This window comes from Trichinella spiralis, assembly GCF_000181795.1.
Source record: "Trichinella spiralis strain ISS 195 chromosome Unknown Scfld5, whole genome shotgun sequence".
Classification (NCBI taxonomy): Eukaryota; Metazoa; Nematoda; class Enoplea; order Trichinellida; family Trichinellidae; genus Trichinella; species Trichinella spiralis.
Window position 1 is genome coordinate 5,322,015 of NW_003526944.1, and position 20,996 is coordinate 5,343,010.

Here is a 20,996-nt window from a genome sequence, read left to right on the forward strand (position 1 = left end):
CATTGATGATCAATCAACGGTTTGCAGAGGGAAATGATGATGTTGTTTTCGACGGCGTTTTTCTTCAATTAGCCGTTCCATGCCAGCAGTTCGCTTAAAAGCTGGATCAGTTTGGTCAATGTTGAACAAATGTGACGTGTAAATTGCTTGAAATCGAGGATCGTCCAAATTCAGCTGAAACTGATCGTCCAAATTGGCCATATCACGCCTCTTCTCATTAATTCCCTCTTTCAACAGCAATGTATGCAAATGATAATGTTGTGCTTTGTCGTCGGCTGCGGCCAGCAATTCCAATTCTCCAATTTCGTTCTTCACCTTCATCTGCTCTTCTTCTCCATCGGCATCACCAACATGTCCACAAATATCCGTCTGCTGGTCATCGACGAGTCCAAGCCGAAGTTTGCGCTTCTCTTCGGCTTTAAGTTTGTTTTCCAGCTTACGTTGACGTCTTTTTGCACGCCTCTTTTCCAAATAACGTTGCCATGGGGTAGCGTCCTTCACTTGAGCATCACGTCGACGTTGCTTTTCCACTTCTTGCGCTTTTCTTTCCAATTCTGGATCGAAAGTTATTTCCATGTCAATATCATCACTGTTTGAATTATCGCTCTCTTCGGCATCGGCTAATTGTTCACCACCACCACTGGTCGACTTGTTCAATAGCTGATGATACTGTTCAATCGGATTATTCGCCTTTTTCGTTGCCTTCAAATCGCTTTCTTCGTTCCAATCATATTTATCCTCATCTTCTTTTTCCAACAATTCACCAACTTCTTCTTCTTCATCACTTTCACTACTGGCCAATAAATCATGCAAATCTATATCGTCGAAATTTTTCACAGCATCAAATGCTTGTCGAATTTTCTGCGTTCGATGATAGTCGGTTTCATCCCAAGTCAAATCGACTTTCGTCTGGCACAAAGCGGTAGTTCTGAAATAATTCGGACGATAACCGACGACAGCATTCACATCCGAAGCGCTATCTTTAATTTTCGACTCATCAAACGTCATTTCATCCGGTACAAATCTGAAAAACAAAAATCTCTCGTTTTCCCATATTGAATATTTGAAAAAGACACCAATTGTTCCATTTATATCATATAGAGACACGTAACGCAATTTCGAAACATCAAATCAAATATCACTATCTCAACGACGATTTCCAATGAACAAGTTCCCTTTCTAACCTCTAGCGATTAATAAATATTTCCATTGCTACTTAAACAAACATCACCAAACGCAACAGGCCTCATTTCACGCCCTTTACAGTATACCATGCGAGTTGCCTTTGCGCAAGCAATTCGTGGAACAATTCAATCTTTTTCACACTCAGAAAAATAGATATACAAAAAAAACAAGAAAAACCGGTGTTACTTGACCATCATTAAATCTGGCGCTATCGTAAAAGATTTCAATTTCAGAATGTTGCAAAGTTTTATTACAGTGGCCCATTTTGAGAATGGAAATTTTCGTCATTGAAATGGGGCTAGTTTGGCAAATTATTTCCAAAAATAAATTTTCACATGGTTTTAGATTACAAGGGAAATCATTTCAGTTCGTATCATTTTGAATGTGTTTTCCTTTTTTTTTCTATCTTAGTTTTTTCTCAGCTTGCGCTTTTATATGTTATTTTATTATTCGTTGCTTGGAAGAGAAGATTTTTTCACCAATGGTATGAAAACCAATTTATAGAAAGAATTCCTTTTTTTCCCCTCTGTTTGATGATCATATCAATAAAACATGTGCAATTTATCATTAGTTGTAAATTTTAGCATGAGAAAAAAGGGAAATTCTCATTTTGTTGACGTTGTTGTAGGCTGTATCAAGTTGTTTGTAAAAGAGATTCCATTGGTAAATCAAATAAAATTGCAACACAACAAATTCAATGTTTGCACAACATGTTGAGAAAATATTTTTTTTACATGGAATGAAAATTTCAATTATTTACCTGAAATCCATTTTCAAAGTGCTATTCAAATATTCTGTACCGTCACAAGCTTCATAGATCGTGTTTGCCGTGGCTGCACTGTCGCACTCGACAACGGCATAAAAATAACGTAAACGATTCAACTGATACTGACGCACTCTTCTCATGTATCGTTGCCATTCGGTTGTATTTTTTTTCAATTCGAAATTCAAATTTTCGTCATCCTGTCGTTCAATTTCGACAATTTCCTTGGGGCCAGAAATCCGTTCTTCTTCCATGCGACGAAGTCCAAATTCGGACGGAAAAATTTTCACAGACAACACTGATCCATCGATTGGTTTGAACGAATTCAACAAAACAAATAAATCCTCAGCCTGAAAAATAAATAATTCAATTCCAACAAAAATGATGATTCCACCTTCAGCATTATTCGTAATATTTAAATAAATGAGAGATGTGAATGAAATTTTCATACACGAATTCGGTCCCAATCTAAATTGCAAATCGCCAATCGTTTTGTTGGCTTTTCAGTACGTGGCGCATCAGCGTCCAATTCACCCCAGTCGGAATCGCTCGATTCCATCTCACCAAAATTCCATTCTTCTGTTTCATCACTACTATCCGACGACGATATATTACCATGACCACGAGCCAAATCCAAATGAATCATTTCCTCCTCTTCCTCATCATCACCTTCTTCTTGCTGTTCTTGTTGCTCGTCTTCACTTTTCAATTCAGCCGTATCTTTTTCAACAATTTCACTTCTCGTAATCAATTCATGCCCATCTTCGACCACTGGTGTCGTCTGATCATCTGCAGACTGATCGTCGTCGGAATGGATATCATAAAATTTTCGCATATTCTCTTCAGTACTACGATGATATGGACGTCCACGTTTGTCGACAGTGTATTCCAATTTGAAATTCGGATCGGTGAACATTGACGAAAATCGATCGTCAATTTTCACTTTTCGAATTTTTCTGGGCATCTGTCGAAATTTTGGATCCCAAGAAACATGGGCGAAACGTTTGTCCTTTTTAAATTCGCTCATTTTTCTTTGTCTTTGATTTCCTAAAGACAACCATAATTAACAGAAAATAGAAACTCACTACATAAATAGTAATACAACTTCATTTTCAAATAAAAATTAGCTTCTATTCGCTTTAATGATCCGAATTCTAAGAAACATCACGGATATTATTGGGTGAATTTTATAAACTGAATCTTAATTTTAAAAATTTATCTGCTTTTTTTAATTTCATATTTTACAAATATTCATTTTTTCACCAATATATGAACTTTTTCTTTTATTTTCTTAAATACGCATAATGCCATACTGAATCACTTCATTTATCTTTGATCTCGTTTCACGTGTTTGTTCACGTGTAATTTTAACACCAATTGATAAAAGTAAAAATAATAAAATGAACAAACGTATTTATCATATAATATATATGGAGAATCAATTGCTCTTTCAAATGAAATATGACACTGCTAAAACTAAACAGAAGACTAATTTCAACATCGAACGACTAACAAATTACATCGAACATCTATTTACCTGCAAACAATATTATGATTAATTTAACAACTCAGATTGTGATTGTGATAAAAAGTGCATGATGAAAAAAAAATAACTATAAATAAGCCTAAATATTAAACAAAACATTATTTCATTTGCGCTTGTGGTAATACGAGTTTTTATCAGAATGACAAAACTGTCGAGCAAAACTACAGACCAAATTATATACCGTATACTTTGAAAATTAAAGTTTAAGATTCCAAGCGGATTACTGTAAGTTGATGTTCTTGCATTTTTTTGATTTTTTTAATTTTATCGCAACAATCTGTAATGTGCTAATTTATTTTTTATCGTAAGACGTAGGATTTTTAATGCGAACAAGACTTTATGAAAACTGAGATATCTCTTTTATACTGGCAAATGATTTTGTTGTTGGCTGCGTAATATTTGACATTTAAAAGACAATGATTTAAATAAACAAAATTTAGCTTAAAAATATTTTTCAACATTGTAATGCAGTTATTTACTTAAGCATACAACTGCTGATTGACCTTTGATAAACTGGCAAAAAGTCCACGTTTATACTTAATTATTATTAAGCGTGTGTATGCTGCGTACCGTAGGAAATATTTTTTTATGTAATTTTAATCGTGGTAAGTTTTAATTATTATATCTTATGGATTTTGTATTGTGTATACTTTTCTCTAATTTATTTTAATTCGCTATCTGACATTATATCGTTTAGTCATTATATGACAGCCTTTCGTTTGCATATTTTTTTCAAGAATGATTATTTAAAATTTATCTGAGTAAATTATTGCAGCTGGTATTTTGAGTGTTTTTTCAATAAAAATGCCTTTTCACAATGGTGAAGCTGACGAAATAACATGTGCGATGGAATCATTATCGCTTCCAGTGATAAAGCCACGCGGCTGTCTCAAGTTATACAACAGTTTGACGAGAAAAAAAGAAATATTTATACCCAGGCACGGAAATCAGGTAGCTTTTTTCTTTAAAATGTTTATAGTTTGTTAACATTCATAAAATTGTACATTTATGCAGGTAAACTGGTATATTTGTGGACCAACAGTATATGACGCCGCTCATATGGGCCATGCGAGGTTGTACCTTATTGTTTCAAGTTTAAAGTGTTAATATTAAAAACATGTTTAATTAAGATCTTACATTTCGTTTGACATATTACGACGTGTTCTTCAACATTACTTTGGCTACGATGTGTTATTCGTTATGAATGTTACCGATATTGATGATAAAATCATAGTTAGAGCTCGTCAACGACATTTGTTTCAAAATTATCTGGACAGTGCACCGTCAGTTGAAAAGGTTTTTCAGTACAGTATTTTTATAGGCTGTACAGTATTTTTACTAAAAATACTTGCAGATGATGCGAGATGTGAAATCTGCGTTGGAAATGTATAAGAAGAAATTCGAAACCGAACCAAATGTTGACAAGAAAGCTATGCTACTGGGTCAAGTAAGATTTGTTTAATAGCATTCTCAGTGCAGACGAGTTCATATGTATATAAATAAAAATAAGTAAGTAAAAATACATGTGAAGATTTTCATTATTTTTTCTTGTTATTTTATAAGTTGTGTATTTTAAAAGACAAAACTCTGTTTATAAATGTGTGATATGGAATTTGTATTTTTAACGTTCAATAATTTAGTTTTTCCGTAGATTTTTCGGTATATTATGAAAGAATTAAACGATGGAAATAAATGTTTAGTGAAATAGTGCATTTATTTGTTGATTAATAGTACACTGAACAAAATTCGAAAATTTGTCGAATTTTTATAGATCCAAAAAGTTGAAACTGTGGTTCAGCAAGCGAAAAACGATTCGGATAAGGAAGAATATTGCAAAAATTTGGCAAATAATGCTTCAGAAGTTTTGTCTCAATGGTTGGATTCCAAGTTAGGCAACACTATAACCGATCATTCAATTTTTGACTCTTTGGCGCGTCATTTTGAGCAAGATTTCGATCTTGACATGGCTGCTTTGAATGTGTTGCCACCGGATGTAGTAACTAGAGTAAGCGAGTATATTCCTGAAGTGGTTGCTTTCGTGGATGGCCTAGTGAAGCGTGGTTTTGCTTACGAAGTGCAAGGCTCTGTATATTTTGACACTGTTACATTTGGACGAACCGATGGACACCGGTACGGTCGGCTTTTACCTGAAGCGGTGCAAGATACTAGTCTGCTTGTTGAAGGTGAAGGCGAGTTAAGTTTGGGCGACGAGAATCAGGCTAGGCAAAAACGGTTTTCCGGTGATTTTGCCCTTTGGAAAGCGTCGAAGCCTGGCGAGCCGGCATGGCCATCACCATGGGGTCCTGGACGACCAGGCTGGCATATTGAATGTTCGGCTATGGCTAGCGCAATTTGCGGTGAACAGTTGGACGTGCATGCTGGTGGATTTGACTTGAAATTTCCGCATCACGACAATGAGCTTGCTCAATCTGAAGCGTACCATGGACATGCACCTTGGGTTCGTTATTTTTTACACGCCGGCACGTTGCGCATTCAAGGGCTCAAAATGAGCAAGAGTTTGAAAAATTTTGTCACAATCAAACAAGCCTTACAACAGTATACAAGCAGGCAGATCAGGTTGCTGTTTTTGATGCACAATTGGGCGGAACCGTTGGATTATAGTCCACAGACGATGGAAAAGGCGTTGCACTTTGAGCGAATTTGTCAACAGTTCTCCCGTACTGTGGCTCACTACCTTCGACGATATTTCAGTCGTGGCAAGGCTGGTTCTTATGCAAAATTAACCGCTGATGAATTGCGCCTACTCCAAGCATTACAAACGTGCAAACAAGCCGTCCATGACGCCTTGTGTGATTCAGTTGATACCAGGACTGCTTTGGAACATATACGAGAATTAATTGGGCATGTAAATGTCTATTTAGATTCTTCATCGGCTGTACCGAATTGTCTGTTATTGCGTAATTCGGCTATTTATGTGAATCATATGTTGAAATTATTTGGCGCAGCTGGAAGTGATGCGGATGAAATTGGTAGTCGTACAATTGATTATTCATGTGGTTATTATTTTCGTTTGATATTTAATTTTGTTATTTTTCATGTTAGGCTTTGGAGACAAAGGGGATGTGAACAGTGATTGTGCTAATGAATCGTTGTTGATGCCATGCTTGAACGCGTTGGCAGATTTTCGTGAAGTAGTACGAAGTGAGGCTAAAATTCACGGCGTGCAAGCGTTGTTGAAAGAATGTGATCGTATTCGGGATGAAATTTTGCCAAACATGGGCGTTTTGTTGGAAGACCGTAAAGGGCATACTGTAGTGAAGCTGGTGGATCCGGAGACGTTGGCTCGTGAACGAGAGCAAAAGGTAAGATTGGAGAAAGAACGTCTTGCAGAAAAGGAGAAAAAAGAAGCCCAGTCAGCGGCTAAGAAAGCTGAAAAAGAACGTCTGCAACGTATGCCAGCGAGTGAATTGTTCCGTCGGCAAGTGGACAAATATTCTGAATTCGACGAACGTGGCATTCCAACTCACGGTGCTGATGGAGAATTGTTGAGTAAGAAGGCAAGAAAAAAGCTTGAAAAAGCTTATGAGCAGCAGGAAAAATTGTACCAGGATTACATTTCAAAAAATGCTTGTTAATCAGCAATCAGAAGATTAATTTTCACGTCCACTTTTCTCCCTTTTTATGTTGTTTGTTCCCTGCAATAAAGCTTTCCTATTGTCGTTAATATCTGCTCTTTTTGTTTGTTCACTGCTTTTCTTGTTCATTTGATATCTTTTTCCAATTTATTTTTTTTTCAAAAAATTTCATTATTTTTTTGCTTCTTGAGATGACAAAAAAACAGAAGACTCGTAAACGAAAGTTTAAAGATATGGATCAAATTCATGACGAGTTTGAAAAGAATAAGAAAGAAGTTAAACGGATCACTCCAGATCCCGATTTGCCAGGTGAAGGTCAATATCCGTGCATCGGTTGTGAGTAAGTGTTGCTTATTATAATTTTATTATTTTTTTAATTTCAATAATTTTTTCTTATTCAAGCCGACATTTTATTTCTGAATCTGTACTGCTGGAACATTGTCGGTCCAAAGCGCACAAGCGAAGGTACATTATTTGTACTGTAATAATCGAAATTTTGCAACATGCAATTACTTTAGAATGAAAGAATTGAAATCTACCACAAAATATACACAAAAAGAGGCAGAAGCTGCTGGTGGACTTGGCACTTATACCGCGTTGAACAAGAAATGAAGAAGTCATACTCTTTTTTGTAAAATAAATTTATCTTTTTTTACTTTTGTTGCAATACAATAACTGAAAAGTTATGAATCATTACAGTTATTGTTAGCGAAGCTTTTAAAATAGGAATTCATAACCAGTATAGCTATATTAAATTGAAGAAAAATAATGATAATAACAGTTTTGAAACAAAACTTATTGGCTAACTCGTGATGTCAGATACGGTTCTACGACTGCCACACGTGATATTACTCTGTTGTCTAGTTTGTTGTATTTAGTGATATGAATTTATAGGTGGTATGGGTGTTTCGTTTGCATGCAGGTGTAAACTGTTTCTAAATATCGTTGAAATGTTCTGTTGTATTGCTGCTTGTTTGTATTGTTTGTTGCATGATTTAAGGAAATTATGTGAATAGCGACACCATCTATTCTGATGGAGATAAATGCAGACGCATAGAAAGGAAGTTGCTAGATCAGCAGACTGATTAATCCAGCAGTAGTAATTCGGTTCAGTTTAAACGACACTTTTAATATAGAATCCCAGTTGCTTGAATTTGTGTGAAGTTGTCAATTACAGTATCATACATCAAAAACGAACTTGCCCCATCTAAGCGAACAACGAAAAAAGTGGAGAATTATTTGATCAGTGGAAACTGATTATTATTAAAATTACGATAAATGACTTTAAAGATTTAATTCAACAATGTAATTTAACGCAGAACAATAGTGGAATATTTGAACAATGTGTAATATGCTTTTGTAAGAATATGCGTTACCGAATTTATAATTGTACTTAGTTGTATTTTATTTTAGTTGGCCTACTGTATTTATTGAAATACGTTCGGTTGTTCTTATGATATAAACTGCTCTATTAAGTTGGTCTTTTTATGTCAAACTAAATGTACAGTTTTATGCATCTAATGATAAGAGAAAATTAATATGATAACCGAATATTGGTTAATTTCGGCTCCAGGTGAAAAGACATGCCAAGAAACGTGGGATCGACTGAATGCATCCACCCAAGAATTGTCATCGAATTTTAAATTTTCAATTCCAGATCTAAAGGTATTAATCAGTAGCTTTTCAAAGTCATAATCACGCGTATGCGTTATTTGATTGTATGTTTGTGAATTGTTTTACTGTTCTTTTTATAGGTTGGTACGCTAGATCAACTCGTCGGTTTATCAGATGATTTAATTAAGTTGGATGCATATACGGAAAGGTAATATTGTATATATCTATATGTTTTTTCATACTAACTATTTTCTTATGTACATATATGTATGTATGAATAACTTAGCATGAAATAATACAGGAATGATTTCTGTTTTGTTTACAAGTAAATTAATGCTATAGCAAGCTGTGTTGCTTGTTCTGTTTGTAATACGGGAATGCATTGTGTTCTACATTTATTATTTTCAGGTTTCCTCTATAATCAGGTTTAGTTAGTTGTCCTTTGTTTGATTTTCAGTCAGCTTGTTTCTCAGTACGCAGCATCCGGTGATGATATTAATATTCGCATTTTAGCATTACAAAAAAATTGGTCAACTACTTTGCGGAAATTTTGGAAGATCAACGAGATAAGTTGTATGAAAATTTGCAAGTGCAAGGCAGTATGATTTTACGTGCTTTTTATACTTTCGAAGCTGTTTTGCATTATTTTTTAAAACTTATTTTAGAAGACATTTCACATTATGTTACGAAATTTCAATGGGATACAGCGAAATATCCGGTGAAACAAGCTTTGCGCAATATTACAGAAATTATAAGCAAGGTATTGCTGCAATGATAATTTTATTCAATTGAATGAAATGTGATTTATATTTTGCTTGCGTAGCAAGTAACACAAATCGATAGCGATTTAAAAGCAAAAGCAGCCGCATACAATCATTTGAAGAACACATTATCTGCGTTGGAGCGTAAAGCCACGTAAATTGATTATTATTGTTGTATATAATTTGCATTTATTATTTTTTTTTCAATTTTTAGCGGTAGTTTATTGACAAAAGATTTGGCTGATATTGTAAAAAAGGAAGATTTCATTGTCGATTCGGAATATTTGACTACTGTGTTAGTGGTTGTCCAGCGGTGAGTGATCGATTTTCGATGTTTGTTCATATGCTTTGGAATATTGTTCAAGTATTATTTATCAGAATTTTACTTGCTTTATTTCGCTAATTATGATTTAAATTTTTGTTTATTGTGTGTTTTTTTGATATTGGAAAGTAAAGCAGTTAAGAGGAGTCACTTTTTCCATTTGTTTATTAATAAATGTTTATCATTATGATTTGATTTGAATTTGATCTGACTTCGGAAGAAGCAGATCTTAATCAATACGATGTGACATTGGATGAAATCATAGAAAAGAAAGAAATGCACGCAGTGAAATGCAATTCATAAAATGCATGTACGTTGATTTTATTTAGTTCATTGTACAAAGAATGGGAAGCGAAGTACGAAGGATTGACCATGATGGTCGTCCCTCGGTCATCAAAGTGAGTAGTGGAAAAAATGCCACTTGTAAAAATTGCATACGATGATGCTTTTCATATAATTTCAGATTATTATTTGAAGATAATGAAAACGGTCTGTTTGCGGTGACTTTGTTCAAAAAAGTTTTGGATGAATTTCGCAACCGTGCCAGGGAAAACAAGTGAGCTTCGTCTTCGTATGCGCAATAATTTATGCAAATTTTATCATATTTTTTTGATGGTATTGTGCAGATTTTTTGTTCGAGATTTTGTCTACGATGAAAACGCCCTAGCACAAGGGAAAAATGAGAGGAACAGACTCGCGGCAGAGAAAAACAAGCAGTTTGGACCGTTGGTTCGTTGGCTTAAGATCAACTTCAGCGAACTGTTTTCCGCGTGGATTCATGTGAAAGCACTGCGAGTGTTTGTCGAATCTGTGCTGAGGTTTGCAATAACTTTTTTATTAGAAATATTAATATTATTAAAAATAATATACGTCATCTCATCAGGTATGGCTTACCGGTGAATTTTCAAGCGGTGCTGTTGCAGCCGAATAAACGAACATTCACCAAACGATTACGCGATGTTCTCAGTCAGCTCTATGCTCATTTGGATGTGGGAAATTTGGGTGCTGGAAACTTTGAAGTAAGTTTCTAATGTGCAGCAAATGTTCTACTTTTTATAAACAATTTGCAGATGAGCGAAGATGTGTCTGGATTGCTCAGCTTTGGTCAACAAGATTATTATCCTTATGTATTTTTCAAAATTAACATTGATTTAACTGAGACGTCGTCGTCGAAGGCGCGTTAAATATTCTTTGTGTCGAATGCAATAATGTTAGGTAATCAAAAGTTGAAAATTTTTATTGAAATTTCAATTTCTGCCCCATTCATTCGTTATTCAAATTTACTTGCATCTATTTCCAGTTTTAATTTTTTTGTTTTCCAATCCAGAATCTGTGATAATCACGATTACATGTGATGAGTGATTTATTTATTCGAATTATGCGCAATATACCATGCTTTCATTTTGTAGCTTTCTTTCAGTTTTGTAATTGACCGACAAATTTTTATAACTTGGTTTTTCATCATTTTTTATCCATCCATTATGATGTGATTTATTTTGAAAAGAAAAGAAAATTTTAACAGAAAATCAATTTTTAATTATTTCGAACAGAGAGTATCCGGTATATTTCAGAGAAGATCCCGTTTGATAAACGTAACATTTTGGGCTGATTTTGAAAAAGAAAAAAAAACTTCACAGATGATGCAAACATGTTTCAACTAAAAACAATAACACTGGCAAAAATACATTGGCAGAATTGAAGAATCATTTTTGATATTATGGTAAAAGTATAATGTTCGAAGTATGCAAATATATATATATAATACGAATGCAAAATAAATATGAACGAACGCACTTTTTTCTTGCACAATAAATAAGGATAAAATAACAACAATAACCAATTTCAACAGGTACACAATACCAACAGTGAGAAAGAAGAATTGGAGAATAACGACTAACGTTAACAATAAAATAAATAATTAATTAATAGGTAGCGGCGCCATAAAATAATAAAGTTGGCTATTAATAAAATAAGTGACAATAAAATATCGCCATGGACAGACAAATAAAAATTATTTTTTCTTTTATAAAAATGGCAATTTCAAACGGCCTGATGCCGGACCGGCGGCACTTTCCGCTAAAATGTTGCCAATTCCATTTTCTCGGAAAGTGATTGAATTGTTATTTTTGGCAATACCATTTGCGCATCTCTGCTGACCACTGGGTATGGGTAATAAAATATCTGCATTCTCTTGACCATTATTATTATTATTACGTCGACGATCGGTGGACTTTGTCACATTACTTTGATCTGTTGATGGTTTTGGATCCGAAGGTTCCACTATTGCTTTGCGTTGTTGCGGTGATGAGCTTTGTTTGGTTCGAATCCACGAATGCTTCAAAGCTGCCTTGGGCGTCATCCGCTCCTCAGGATCCAAGGCCAGGCACTTACTCACAAAATCAATAAAATCTCCATTGTCACAACGTTTCAGAACGTCGCGCAACGATCGACTACCCGGAGGACCTCGCTCTTTACTTTTGTGAGAACAATTCATATTTCGACAATATTTCGGTAAGCCTATAAATAATAATAATAATAATAATAATACAAACAAAAATGAACTCATCATCAGAATAATCAATCTTTTTGGAATAATTCAAATGCTGATTTCACTCTGATTCAGTACAATTAAATATACAGTAACAACAGTAACAGTATAAACAGACAACTGAAAAATACATTGAACGCTTAAAATAAACTGTCGAAATAGCTGCAACATTTTTCAAATCATCAAACAGAGTTCACCAAAAACATTAATATCAACAGTAACATGCCATTCTGCAAATAATAATATTATGATGAAATCATAAATTGATTTCGCTAAACGCGTTATTCCACAAAAACTTTTTTAAAATTAAAACATTAAATAAAAAATATGCGTAAATTGTAAAAAAAATTTATGGCCATTGTTGCTTACCATCTGGATCAAAAAATATGGAACCACGTCTTCCGTTGATTAATTTAGGTGGAGGCACTCCGAGCATTTCAATAATCAATGCCATTTGATCTGTCTCGTCCACACCCGGGAAAAGTGGATTTCCAGTAAAGAGTTCAACCAAAATACAACCAAACGACCACATATCAATCGGTGTACTATAAATGCAGCCCAAAATCACTTCCGGAGCACGGTAGAATCTGGACTGAATGTACGAATAAAGTCGGCTTCCTTTAACACAACTACTGCCAAAATCGATTACTCGGACTCCAGTGCGATCGCTCTGCCGTAATACTATATTTTCAGGCTTTAGATCGCAATGAATAATTCCATAGCGTTTCAAAAAATCCAAACATTGAAGAATGTCAAATGCAAAACGTCGAACAACTTTCAAATTGATTCCTCTGTATTTGCTCAATCGAAGCACATCATACAAGGAAATACTGAGCAATTCAAAAGTGATGCATTTGTGATTTCGAAATGTAAAATGGTCGATCATGCGAACCGTGTTCGATTTATTTTCTTCATCCATACGGCAAAGAAGGCTTAATATATTTACTTCGGAGCAAACTTGACGATGAAATGGCTGTTGGTTGCGGATGATTTTCAAAGCTACAAACGTACGCTTCCGATGATCGAAAGCTTTGATCACCTGACCAAAACTGCCTCTTCCCAGAAGACGAATCACTTCGTATCTGTAAGCAATGTGATCCGCTTTCACAATGCGATAAAAGCCGTTCGCATCATCGTTGCCATAGTTGTTCAAAGAATCCAGCGTTGAACACTTTTGCGCATCTTCACCGACATAATAAATCTTTTTATACTTGACAATTTCTCGCTCTTCGTATGGAACAAGGCTATTCTGGCAGAATTTCAAAGCTTGCTGAGGCGTTATAAAATGCGCCGACGGTGGCCGATCTTCACCTGGTCTCGGTTCCTGCTTCCTGATGTATTGTTCATACATTTTAGGATTCTGTTCGTACATTTTTCTTATCGAAATATTCGCCATTCCTACCGGGCATGAATTCAAACAATGAGGAAGTTCCACAGCATCGCTAGCTACAGCTGATAGGGACAGATCGTCAGCAGTTTCGCTAGCATCAGTCAAACTGAGATTTTTCATCGACAACGCTTCACCATGGCCATTGCAAAATGTCAACGGAGGAAACAGACAGGCTTTGGCAGTACCGTGCGCTTTGGTAGGGTTGCAACTGCCATCGAAAGCGAGCTGCGAATTTTCCATGATTCACCGATCGACTAGACACTACGCATCATCCCACGCCTGGCGTCTTTTTACTTATTGTCAATCATTGATTAGCCAAGATAACGCCGTTCATTGAACGTCCAACAATACCAATTTGGTGGCAGTTAAAAAGCACCTTCCATTCGTGACCATGTCCCACCGTAGGGCAAGCCAAACTCACCTGGGTAAATAAAGGCGGTCGACCTTGATAAAAGATTTTGCCATACTGTAGTTTGTGATCAACAAGTGCAATTTTTATTTTTCATTGATTGCTTCAACTAGATAAGCAGTTTAGAAGAAAGAATGTATTTTCCCATAAACCCAATATTTCAATAATTAAAATATGAAAATGTAAATTTATAAATTCAAAAATTTCAATTTAGTATAATTTTAGTGGCCAGTGCTAACATATTCTTTCATACTTTTCTTCTACTTGCTAGCATAACTATGGAAACAAGAGAAAACAACGAATCATTTGAAAAGCAAAATTTAAATTTTCCGAAATCTCTTTTTATTACTGAATTTTCTCTGTTATTTTTAGATAATAAGGTGTCGACATACGATTCCGTATTAAATATAGCATTCTTTCTGCAAAATTGATTTATTTCATTTAAGAAAAAATGAGAAAAATACCTAAATTTTCGTACAAGCGTATTTTGATTAACGTACTTCATTAGAATGTAACCATCTTTCTAATGGATAAGTTATTTTGCATGTTTTTTCAAATTTCGTCTTTAAACTATCAATAACAATGATTCGTTCACCAGGCATAACCATTGGAAGATCTCTGATCACAATTTCTCTCAGTTTAGTCATATTTTGAAGATAAAGAAGTCCAGCTCCAGAAATGCAACCACAATCCACAATTTCAATTGCTTTCAAGCAATCTTTCAAATGGAAAGCAACTTTATATAAACTATCATCGTTGATCCAACTGCAATAGGACAATCGCAAGGTCTTTATTGTGTTTACTCCTTCTGAAATAATTCATTTCAACCATAAAAACAAATCGTTTATGATGTTGTTATTTTGATCACAAACGATAATATTCTTCACATACAAATAACTTACGAAAATGGTCAAGTCCTGGTGTGGATATACAGGAATCGCTGCAATCAACTTCTTCAATTTCAAATGGTTCCAATAATTGCAATAATTGACGCTTCGATGATACAAATTCTGAACTTCCACTGACCCTGTGATCAATTTATTATAAAAATCTATTAAACTTTATCTTTTTACCGAAAAATGGCAGCACATCGAATAAGCCATTCCGCACAACAACGCTGACAACCTAATTGTTTCACACGATTTTTGTTATATCTAAAAAAGTAAACAGAATTGTAGAACCACTGTTATCAAAGATCAAACCAACGTCATTTCACCTGTTGTAATAATTGTCAATAAATTTATTAAATAAAATAGTATAGGTTCTATTTGTGATATGAAAAACTTTTATTTTCAAAGGAATAAAACGAAAAATCATTCAAATAAACAAATATAATGCTAACAATAATCGGCAATAATTAATCATTCAATTGTACTGTAAAAAGTGAAAATAAAGGTAATATGATTGGAATATTTTATTAACTATTTTGAAGGAACATTATAATTAAAATTAAAGAAAAAGATCTTTATTTTTTAAAAGAGGGTAGGATAAAAATTATTTATTATATATATATATATATATATATATACATGATTATCTTTTTCTGTAAATACGCAGCTAGTAGTTGTAAATGTTGACAAGTTTTGTATGATTTAATTGTTTAATGCTAAAGTTCTTATATATATATATATATTTGTAGAATATTTTAGCACTTTATCAAAATTTATTCAATGAATGGACGCTCATAATGTTGTAAATATTGAGTGTCTTCTTTATTAGCAGTTGATGACGGGAAGAGTATTGTCATTTTTATAGTGAAGATAATTTTCAGTCACTCTTATTGCTGAATTATGCACGGTCGTGTACGTCGTGTCATTACTGACGAAGAGCGAATCAAGAAAAAAAAGAAGTTGGAACAGTACTCTAAACTGAGAAACAGTGTTTTTGAAAAAATTAAATCCGGTAGTTTATTTAACAATATGATATCGAATAATATTTTCTTGAAACTTTTTCTGAGATTGAATTTTTTTCCTTTAAGGTAATTTTGATGAAGAGGCAATGCAAATTTCTGCTGCTTTTTTGTTAAAGAATGCTGATTTTGTAACAATCTGGAACTATCGTCGTCGGTTTCTTTTGTCACAACCGAAAAGCGATGAGCTTGAAAAACATTTTCAGGAGGAATTAAATTTAACCAAAGATTGCTTGTATGATAATCCCAAATCATATTGTGTCTGGTTTCATCGCAGTTGGGTCCTTGGTCATCAAAGTAATCCAAATTTTGAGAAAGAATTTTTGCTTATTAATGAAGCACTTCAGTTGGATGACCGAAACTTCCACTGTTGGGATTATCGTCGTTTTGTATGCAAGTAAGTTGAGCTAATGAATCTAGTATTAAATAAAGCTGGATTAGATGAGTTATCAGGTGAATTTCTTTTATTTTTACTGTTGTGTAAATGTGCACATAATAACAGCCTGTAAATATTTACGGCATTTGCATAATTTAATGTTTTCGGTGTTGAAGTTTATATAAAATTTCAGGATAATTTAGGTTCTATTTATAGATAAGTTATTATTTTCATTTAAATATAAAATAGAAAATAATTACTTGAATATTTTTTCTGCTATTTTCATTTGAGAAAGGTCTTTTATTAAAGGATTTCCAAACGTAATATTGAAGAAGAATTAGCATATTCAGAAACAAAAGTGAATGAAGATTTTTCAAACTACTCAGCTTGGCATTATCGATCAGAACTTTTGCCGCAGTTGTATCCTCCTAACGATATTAGCATGTCTCAATATCCAATCGCCGTTGAAAAACTTCTCGAAGAGATTTCTTTGGTCGATAATGGAATTTTCACCGATCCTGATGATCAGACTTGCTGGTTTTATCGAAATTGGCTAGCCGGGAAACGTGAACCTCCGCTTACATTGCTTCGACTGTATGTTGACTTTAAACTGCAAATTGTCTCATTGTGCTTTTCGACGGCTGTGGAATTAGACGAATTTAGCATTGCTTTGGAATTTGAAAGAAACCGCATTGTAGATTTTTGTTGGAAATCTTCAGACAACAGTGCATCAACGAGAGTTTGGTATAGTGAACTGGAGTGCAAATTTTGTCCCAAATTTAAAGGCACTGTCAATTTTATAAAAGCAGGAAAATTACAGGAATTTGATTCTACAATTTCAATATATGGAGAGGAAATTATTGCTTGGCAAAACGATAACATTGCATGTTTGAACTGTAAAATAGATGAGCGTGTTAAAGAAAGTTTGTTGCAATGTCGAAATCAGTATGAAACTTTGATATCCATGGAACAGGAAAATCACTGCCCAGTTGTCGCTTGTATTGGTATTACAGATATTTTGCAGGATGATTCAAAACATTTAAAAACATTTGAAAATATTTCTCATCTTATGAAAGTGGATTCGAAAAGGATAAATATGTATCGATATTGGAAGAGCATGGTTTTTATTGAAACGAAATTATCCTGTGAAATTTCAGACTTGAAAAATTGTGATCTGTATTATTTAGGAAATGGGTTTGATTTTCAGAAAGTTGTTTTTTTAGATATATGTAATAATATGATCGCTTCTCTGCTACCATTACAGTACGCAGTTCATTTGCGTGAACTATACGCAAGCGGCAATCAGATCTGCTCTTTAAAAGGTATTGAAAATTTACAAGGATTGATGTACATTATTGTAAAGAATAACAGAATTAATGAGACCATCAAATTGTCGAATTTGAAATATCTTAAAATGATTAATATTAGTGCCAATCCAATTTGCTCATGTTTCAATGCAGTCAAATTCAGTGATGAATTTGCTACAACCGCTACAATTGTTTACGATGAAATATGACTGTTTGAAATGCGATGAATCTTCCATATCTACTTAAATAAATTTCTTTGGCATAGAATTTACTGGACAGAAAACAAGAAATTAAAATGAAACTGTTATCAATAATTTGACGTTGAAAACTTCGATTTTCAAGTGAGCAGTGACTGTAATTATTTTGGCGAAAAATTCTATTCTGCCTTTGGCGGAATAATTCGATTGCGTCGATGGATAATAATCTTATGATAAGTCTATTTAATTAGACTTGCGTGACGGTTTAGTCTCTCTAGGTAAAATTTTCAATGCTAATGTTCTATTGGTTGGCAAAAATTCGAGTTTTCATTGGATCGCTTCTCATTGCATAGTTATGGCATTGGTTCCATTGCCTAAACTTTTCATTGATTAAAATTGTTCTGCTGTGATTAGCTACAATTTTTTTCATTTCATTGGTCTAAATTTTTAATTACACAATTCATTACGCAACCTTTGACCTCTTTTATTGTTTGATCCGTGACGTCACCAATTTGACAGTGGAATTTTTAAATTGTTTTTAGCTGTTTTTTCTTTTAAATATTTACTTTTCTACTTTGCATTTTTAGTGATTAGTATTTGTAATATGATTTGAAAAAATTTCTATGTTTTACTGACGCTTGAGCATGTATCACCTCCTTTTGTGTATTGGTTTATGTTGGTTCCGTAATTCACAAACTGAAATTCATCATTATTTATTCCCATCATTCGAAAAGATATCTCAAACATTCGAGAGAGCAAATAGCAAAAGCTAGTGAAGTGAAATAAGGAAAACTACAATTGAAGGTCTTGTTCTTTACAAATTAAATAAATATCTTTATTATGCAACTGCATTATTCTAATCAAATGAACTGCCTAACGAAGAGATAACTGAACTAAGAGATGTTAAGTGAACGTGCTTATCCGGGTCATTCATTGTTTTCATCATTCGACACGAAATGACGTTTTACGATGGCAGCGAAGCTAGCCTTGTCAACGAATTTGATAATGAAGAAATCTATGCAGCGATTATCATGAGCAAATTCAAAATTCATTGCACAAGATTTTTTGAAATTTCACTAGATCAACAACACACATATGAATTAAATTTCCCCCAAGCTAGCCAAAAGCATTTTCAGTTCAATCTGTGCAGCAGCTACGCTGCATCTGAGAAATTTTTTACAGACCCTTGTATATAACGTGAAGTCAGTATATACTGCACCAAATGTTTATTAAACATTTCACGATACCCTACAGGAGCTAGAATTTCAGTATTTGTGACCAGCATGATGCCATAGAAATGCGCAAGGCATAAATTCAAGCGATAATACTGCTAGACTAAAATTTTTACAATACATTACAATTGGCGCTGTTCATTGCTTTCTTTCTGCTTTCGAAGTGCTTCACTTTTATTTATCCATCCGAGTTTAAAATTAAAAATACGGTTGAAAAGAAATGTCAGCCAACAGTTGCTTTCACTCGTCATGTAAATTACCTTCTTAGCTAAGGGAAAATAAATCTACAAATGATAAATTGTCCACAGCTGCAGTTTTCAGCTAAAACTAGGTGTGACAACTAATGAATGTTACCATCGAAATATTTTTCTGATTTCGCCTAACCATTCTTTGAAAATCTTTCTTGTTTGCAATCAAAAATTTTAATTTAATCTTTCATATGTTTTATTTAAAGAAAAAAAAAATAAAAATCTGGAATTTCTCATTTAGAAATAAATGAACATATTTGTTTATTCATTTTGTGAAAATTATGCAAAATATGTTTTTCAGTATCTAGATTAATCCGACTCTACGGTTGACAAGTACTCAATATATTTATTTCAGTGGCAAGAAAATGTTGAACATTTGAAATCAAAAAGCATTGCGATACTTTAGTTCAGTGTTTATCAAAGTGTGGATCACATAAAATATTAAAATACGGGAGTAGTCTTCATTTTTGTAGCAGAGTTTTACTCATCGGAAATTTTTGGGTGAACTGTGATGCAGTTACTGATGACCTGAGAATCACTATTTTTGTCCGGCTTCTCACAGCACGCAGATGTTGTCCATACCGACATATCCACAAAAGCAGATGGAGAATTAATCAATTTGTCTGAAGATTCTTCGTTTAAAGTCAGTTTTGATCGTAAAACATTAATACAGTTTTAGCTATCAGTCATCCAACATATGCCCAACTCTTTCCACCACAGCATTAAAAGTGCTGCTACCTTTTACTACTTCCTACACGTGGGAAATTTGATTTTAAGCAATGAATTGAATTAAAAGCAAAAATTTAGAAATAAGCTACAATCATCCAACATCTTGCGACTAAAACTAACACGTGTTAGTGTGCATGTCGAAGAAGTCATCAGTCAAAACAGAAAACAAGCCCACTGTTCGCATACACCTCATTATGCATTTGACAAATAAACTTATACATTATAATTAGGCTTGTTCATTAAAAAATTTAAAGTATTAAACTAATATTTTTGATTTAACCCTTCGCCTTTTAAAATATGCATTGCAAGCAGGTGGATCGCAAAAAATAACCGTTTCGAAAGTGGGTCACAGAAAGTTAGAAAACCACTGCTTTAGTTGATCTGTTGGCATTTCAAAATTATTTTACCCAACAACCGAAAGCTGTACTGTGAGAATAGTTTTATGGTGAAGTTTTCTCAAGCAGAGTAAAAGCTCAAATTTCGATAAACAGATGGTGATTTTTTCCAGATCCGGCTGAAGAAGAGGCGAAACTACGGAATTTATTTTCTTCTTGAAACAACACCGTGGGATTCACATCACAATAAAAAACATTACAAAAGAAAACACATTTGCACTTGATTGCCAAAATTTGGGTTATGGTAGAAAATGGAGGAGCGATAACTGGCAATTTTTGCCGTTCATTGATTGTTGTTATATTAGTGCTATCTGTGTTGCTCATGTGTTAGTTTCCGTATATATTTGATTTCAGAAAATAAATGCGAGCGAGGACAAAAGGCTAACGCAGACGGGGAAGATAGTCGCGCTGAAGGCCTGAAACTCAGGAAGATCCGTCAGCCACGGGAGACGATTCGTTGCGCTATTTA

At 34.0% G+C, this 20,996-nt stretch overlaps 7 protein-coding genes across 7 annotated transcripts; 3 read left to right on the forward strand and 4 right to left on the reverse strand.

The window, feature by feature from the left end:
• Positions 1-9: 9 nt before the first annotated feature.
• Positions 10-3,058, reverse strand: Tsp_09294 (ESF1 protein). The gene is made up of 4 exons (XM_003375667.1): positions 3,034-3,058; positions 2,400-2,995; positions 1,946-2,298; positions 10-1,024 (listed from the first exon to the last, which is right to left on the reverse strand). Exons 1-4 carry the CDS (start codon positions 3,056-3,058, stop codon positions 10-12), a joined length of 1,989 nt encoding a protein of 662 aa, XP_003375715.1.
• A 1,240-nt stretch (positions 3,059-4,298) lies between these two features.
• Tsp_09295 (cysteinyl-tRNA synthetase, cytoplasmic) lies at positions 4,299-7,702 on the forward strand. The gene is made up of 8 exons (XM_003375668.1): positions 4,299-4,445; positions 4,509-4,567; positions 4,625-4,790; positions 4,849-4,941; positions 5,266-6,511; positions 6,558-7,004; positions 7,322-7,430; positions 7,609-7,702. The coding sequence occupies exons 1-8, from the start codon at positions 4,299-4,301 to the stop codon at positions 7,700-7,702; spliced, it is 2,361 nt and encodes a 786-aa protein (XP_003375716.1).
• An 827-nt stretch (positions 7,703-8,529) lies between these two features.
• Tsp_09296 (vacuolar proton pump subunit C) lies at positions 8,530-10,971 on the forward strand. Its single transcript, XM_003375669.1, has 11 exons — positions 8,530-8,755; positions 8,845-8,912; positions 9,218-9,303; positions 9,370-9,464; positions 9,528-9,619; positions 9,680-9,778; positions 10,117-10,185; positions 10,251-10,343; positions 10,414-10,605; positions 10,671-10,806; positions 10,858-10,971. Exons 1-11 carry the CDS (start codon positions 8,630-8,632, stop codon positions 10,969-10,971), a joined length of 1,170 nt encoding a protein of 389 aa, XP_003375717.1. The 5' UTR covers positions 8,530-8,629.
• An 839-nt stretch (positions 10,972-11,810) lies between these two features.
• Tsp_09297 (putative protein kinase domain protein) lies at positions 11,811-13,965 on the reverse strand. The gene is made up of 4 exons (XM_003375670.1): positions 12,705-13,965; positions 12,540-12,565; positions 12,401-12,455; positions 11,811-12,304 (listed from the first exon to the last, which is right to left on the reverse strand). Exons 1-4 carry the CDS (start codon positions 13,963-13,965, stop codon positions 11,811-11,813), a joined length of 1,836 nt encoding a protein of 611 aa, XP_003375718.1.
• Positions 13,966-14,090: 125 nt separating this feature from the next.
• Positions 14,091-15,345, reverse strand: Tsp_09298 (conserved hypothetical protein). The gene is made up of 6 exons (XM_003375671.1): positions 15,341-15,345; positions 15,208-15,288; positions 15,037-15,161; positions 14,631-14,942; positions 14,484-14,553; positions 14,091-14,169 (listed from the first exon to the last, which is right to left on the reverse strand). The coding sequence occupies exons 1-6, from the start codon at positions 15,343-15,345 to the stop codon at positions 14,091-14,093; spliced, it is 672 nt and encodes a 223-aa protein (XP_003375719.1).
• Positions 15,346-15,924: 579 nt separating this feature from the next.
• On the forward strand, positions 15,925-17,935 carry Tsp_09299 (putative protein prenyltransferase alpha subunit). Its single transcript, XM_003375672.1, has 4 exons — positions 15,925-16,036; positions 16,113-16,440; positions 16,729-17,423; positions 17,643-17,935. The coding sequence occupies exons 1-4, from the start codon at positions 15,925-15,927 to the stop codon at positions 17,933-17,935; spliced, it is 1,428 nt and encodes a 475-aa protein (XP_003375720.1).
• Positions 17,936-19,883: 1,948 nt separating this feature from the next.
• On the reverse strand, positions 19,884-20,325 carry Tsp_09300 (conserved hypothetical protein). The gene is made up of 2 exons (XM_003375673.1): positions 20,253-20,325; positions 19,884-20,026 (listed from the first exon to the last, which is right to left on the reverse strand). Exons 1-2 carry the CDS (start codon positions 20,323-20,325, stop codon positions 19,884-19,886), a joined length of 216 nt encoding a protein of 71 aa, XP_003375721.1.
• Between the last annotated feature and the right edge of the window lie 671 nt (positions 20,326-20,996).

Bases quoted from the DNA above. Each gene is read 5' to 3' on its own strand.
- Tsp_09294 (XM_003375667.1), bottom strand. From the start codon at position 3,058: ATGAAGTTGTATTACTATTTATGTA. The intron at 2,996-3,033 runs GTGAGTTTCTAT...GGTTGTCTTTAG, and splicing joins GTTGTATTACTATTTATGTA to GAAATCAAAGACAAAGAAAA. The intron at 1,025-1,945 runs GTAAATAATTGA...TTTGTTTTTCAG, and splicing joins ACTTTGAAAATGGATTTCAG to ATTTGTACCGGATGAAATGA.
- Tsp_09295 (XM_003375668.1), top strand. From the start codon at position 4,299: ATGCCTTTTCACAATGGTGAAGCTGACGAAATAACATGTGCGATGGAA. The intron at 4,446-4,508 runs GTAGCTTTTTTC...ACATTTATGCAG, and splicing joins TACCCAGGCACGGAAATCAG to GTAAACTGGTATATTTGTGG. The intron at 7,431-7,608 runs GTAAGTGTTGCT...CAATTACTTTAG, and splicing joins TATCCGTGCATCGGTTGTGA to AATGAAAGAATTGAAATCTA.
- Tsp_09296 (XM_003375669.1), top strand. From the start codon at position 8,630: ATGATAACCGAATATTGGTTAATTTCGGCTCCAGGTGAAAAGACATGC. The intron at 9,304-9,369 runs GTATGATTTTAC...AACTTATTTTAG, and splicing joins AAATTTGCAAGTGCAAGGCA to AAGACATTTCACATTATGTT. The intron at 9,779-10,116 runs GTGAGTGATCGA...GATTTTATTTAG, and splicing joins GTGTTAGTGGTTGTCCAGCG to TTCATTGTACAAAGAATGGG.
- Tsp_09297 (XM_003375670.1), bottom strand. From the start codon at position 13,965: ATGGAAAATTCGCAGCTCGCTTTCGATGGCAGTTGCAACCCTACCAAA. The intron at 12,566-12,704 runs GTAAGCAACAAT...TATTATTTGCAG, and splicing joins CATATTTTTTGATCCAGATG to AATGGCATGTTACTGTTGAT. The intron at 12,305-12,400 runs GTGAAATCAGCA...TATTATTTATAG, and splicing joins TTTAATTGTACTGAATCAGA to GCTTACCGAAATATTGTCGA.
- Tsp_09298 (XM_003375671.1), bottom strand. The intron at 15,162-15,207 runs GTAAAAAGATAA...AATTGATCACAG, and splicing joins CGATGTGCTGCCATTTTTCG to GGTCAGTGGAAGTTCAGAAT. The intron at 14,554-14,630 runs GTTAATCAAAAT...TCAATTTTGCAG, and splicing joins GTTACATTCTAATGAAGTAC to AAAGAATGCTATATTTAATA.
- Tsp_09299 (XM_003375672.1), top strand. From the start codon at position 15,925: ATGCACGGTCGTGTACGTCGTGTCATTACTGACGAAGAGCGAATCAAG. The intron at 16,037-16,112 runs GTAGTTTATTTA...TTTTCCTTTAAG, and splicing joins TTTTGAAAAAATTAAATCCG to GTAATTTTGATGAAGAGGCA. The intron at 17,424-17,642 runs GTATTACAGATA...TTGTTTTTTTAG, and splicing joins CCCAGTTGTCGCTTGTATTG to ATATATGTAATAATATGATC.
- Tsp_09300 (XM_003375673.1), bottom strand. From the start codon at position 20,325: ATGAGGTGTATGCGAACAGTGGGCTTGTTTTCTGTTTTGACTGATGAC. The intron at 20,027-20,252 runs GTTAGTTTTAGT...AAGAATCTTCAG, and splicing joins CGACATGCACACTAACACGT to ACAAATTGATTAATTCTCCA.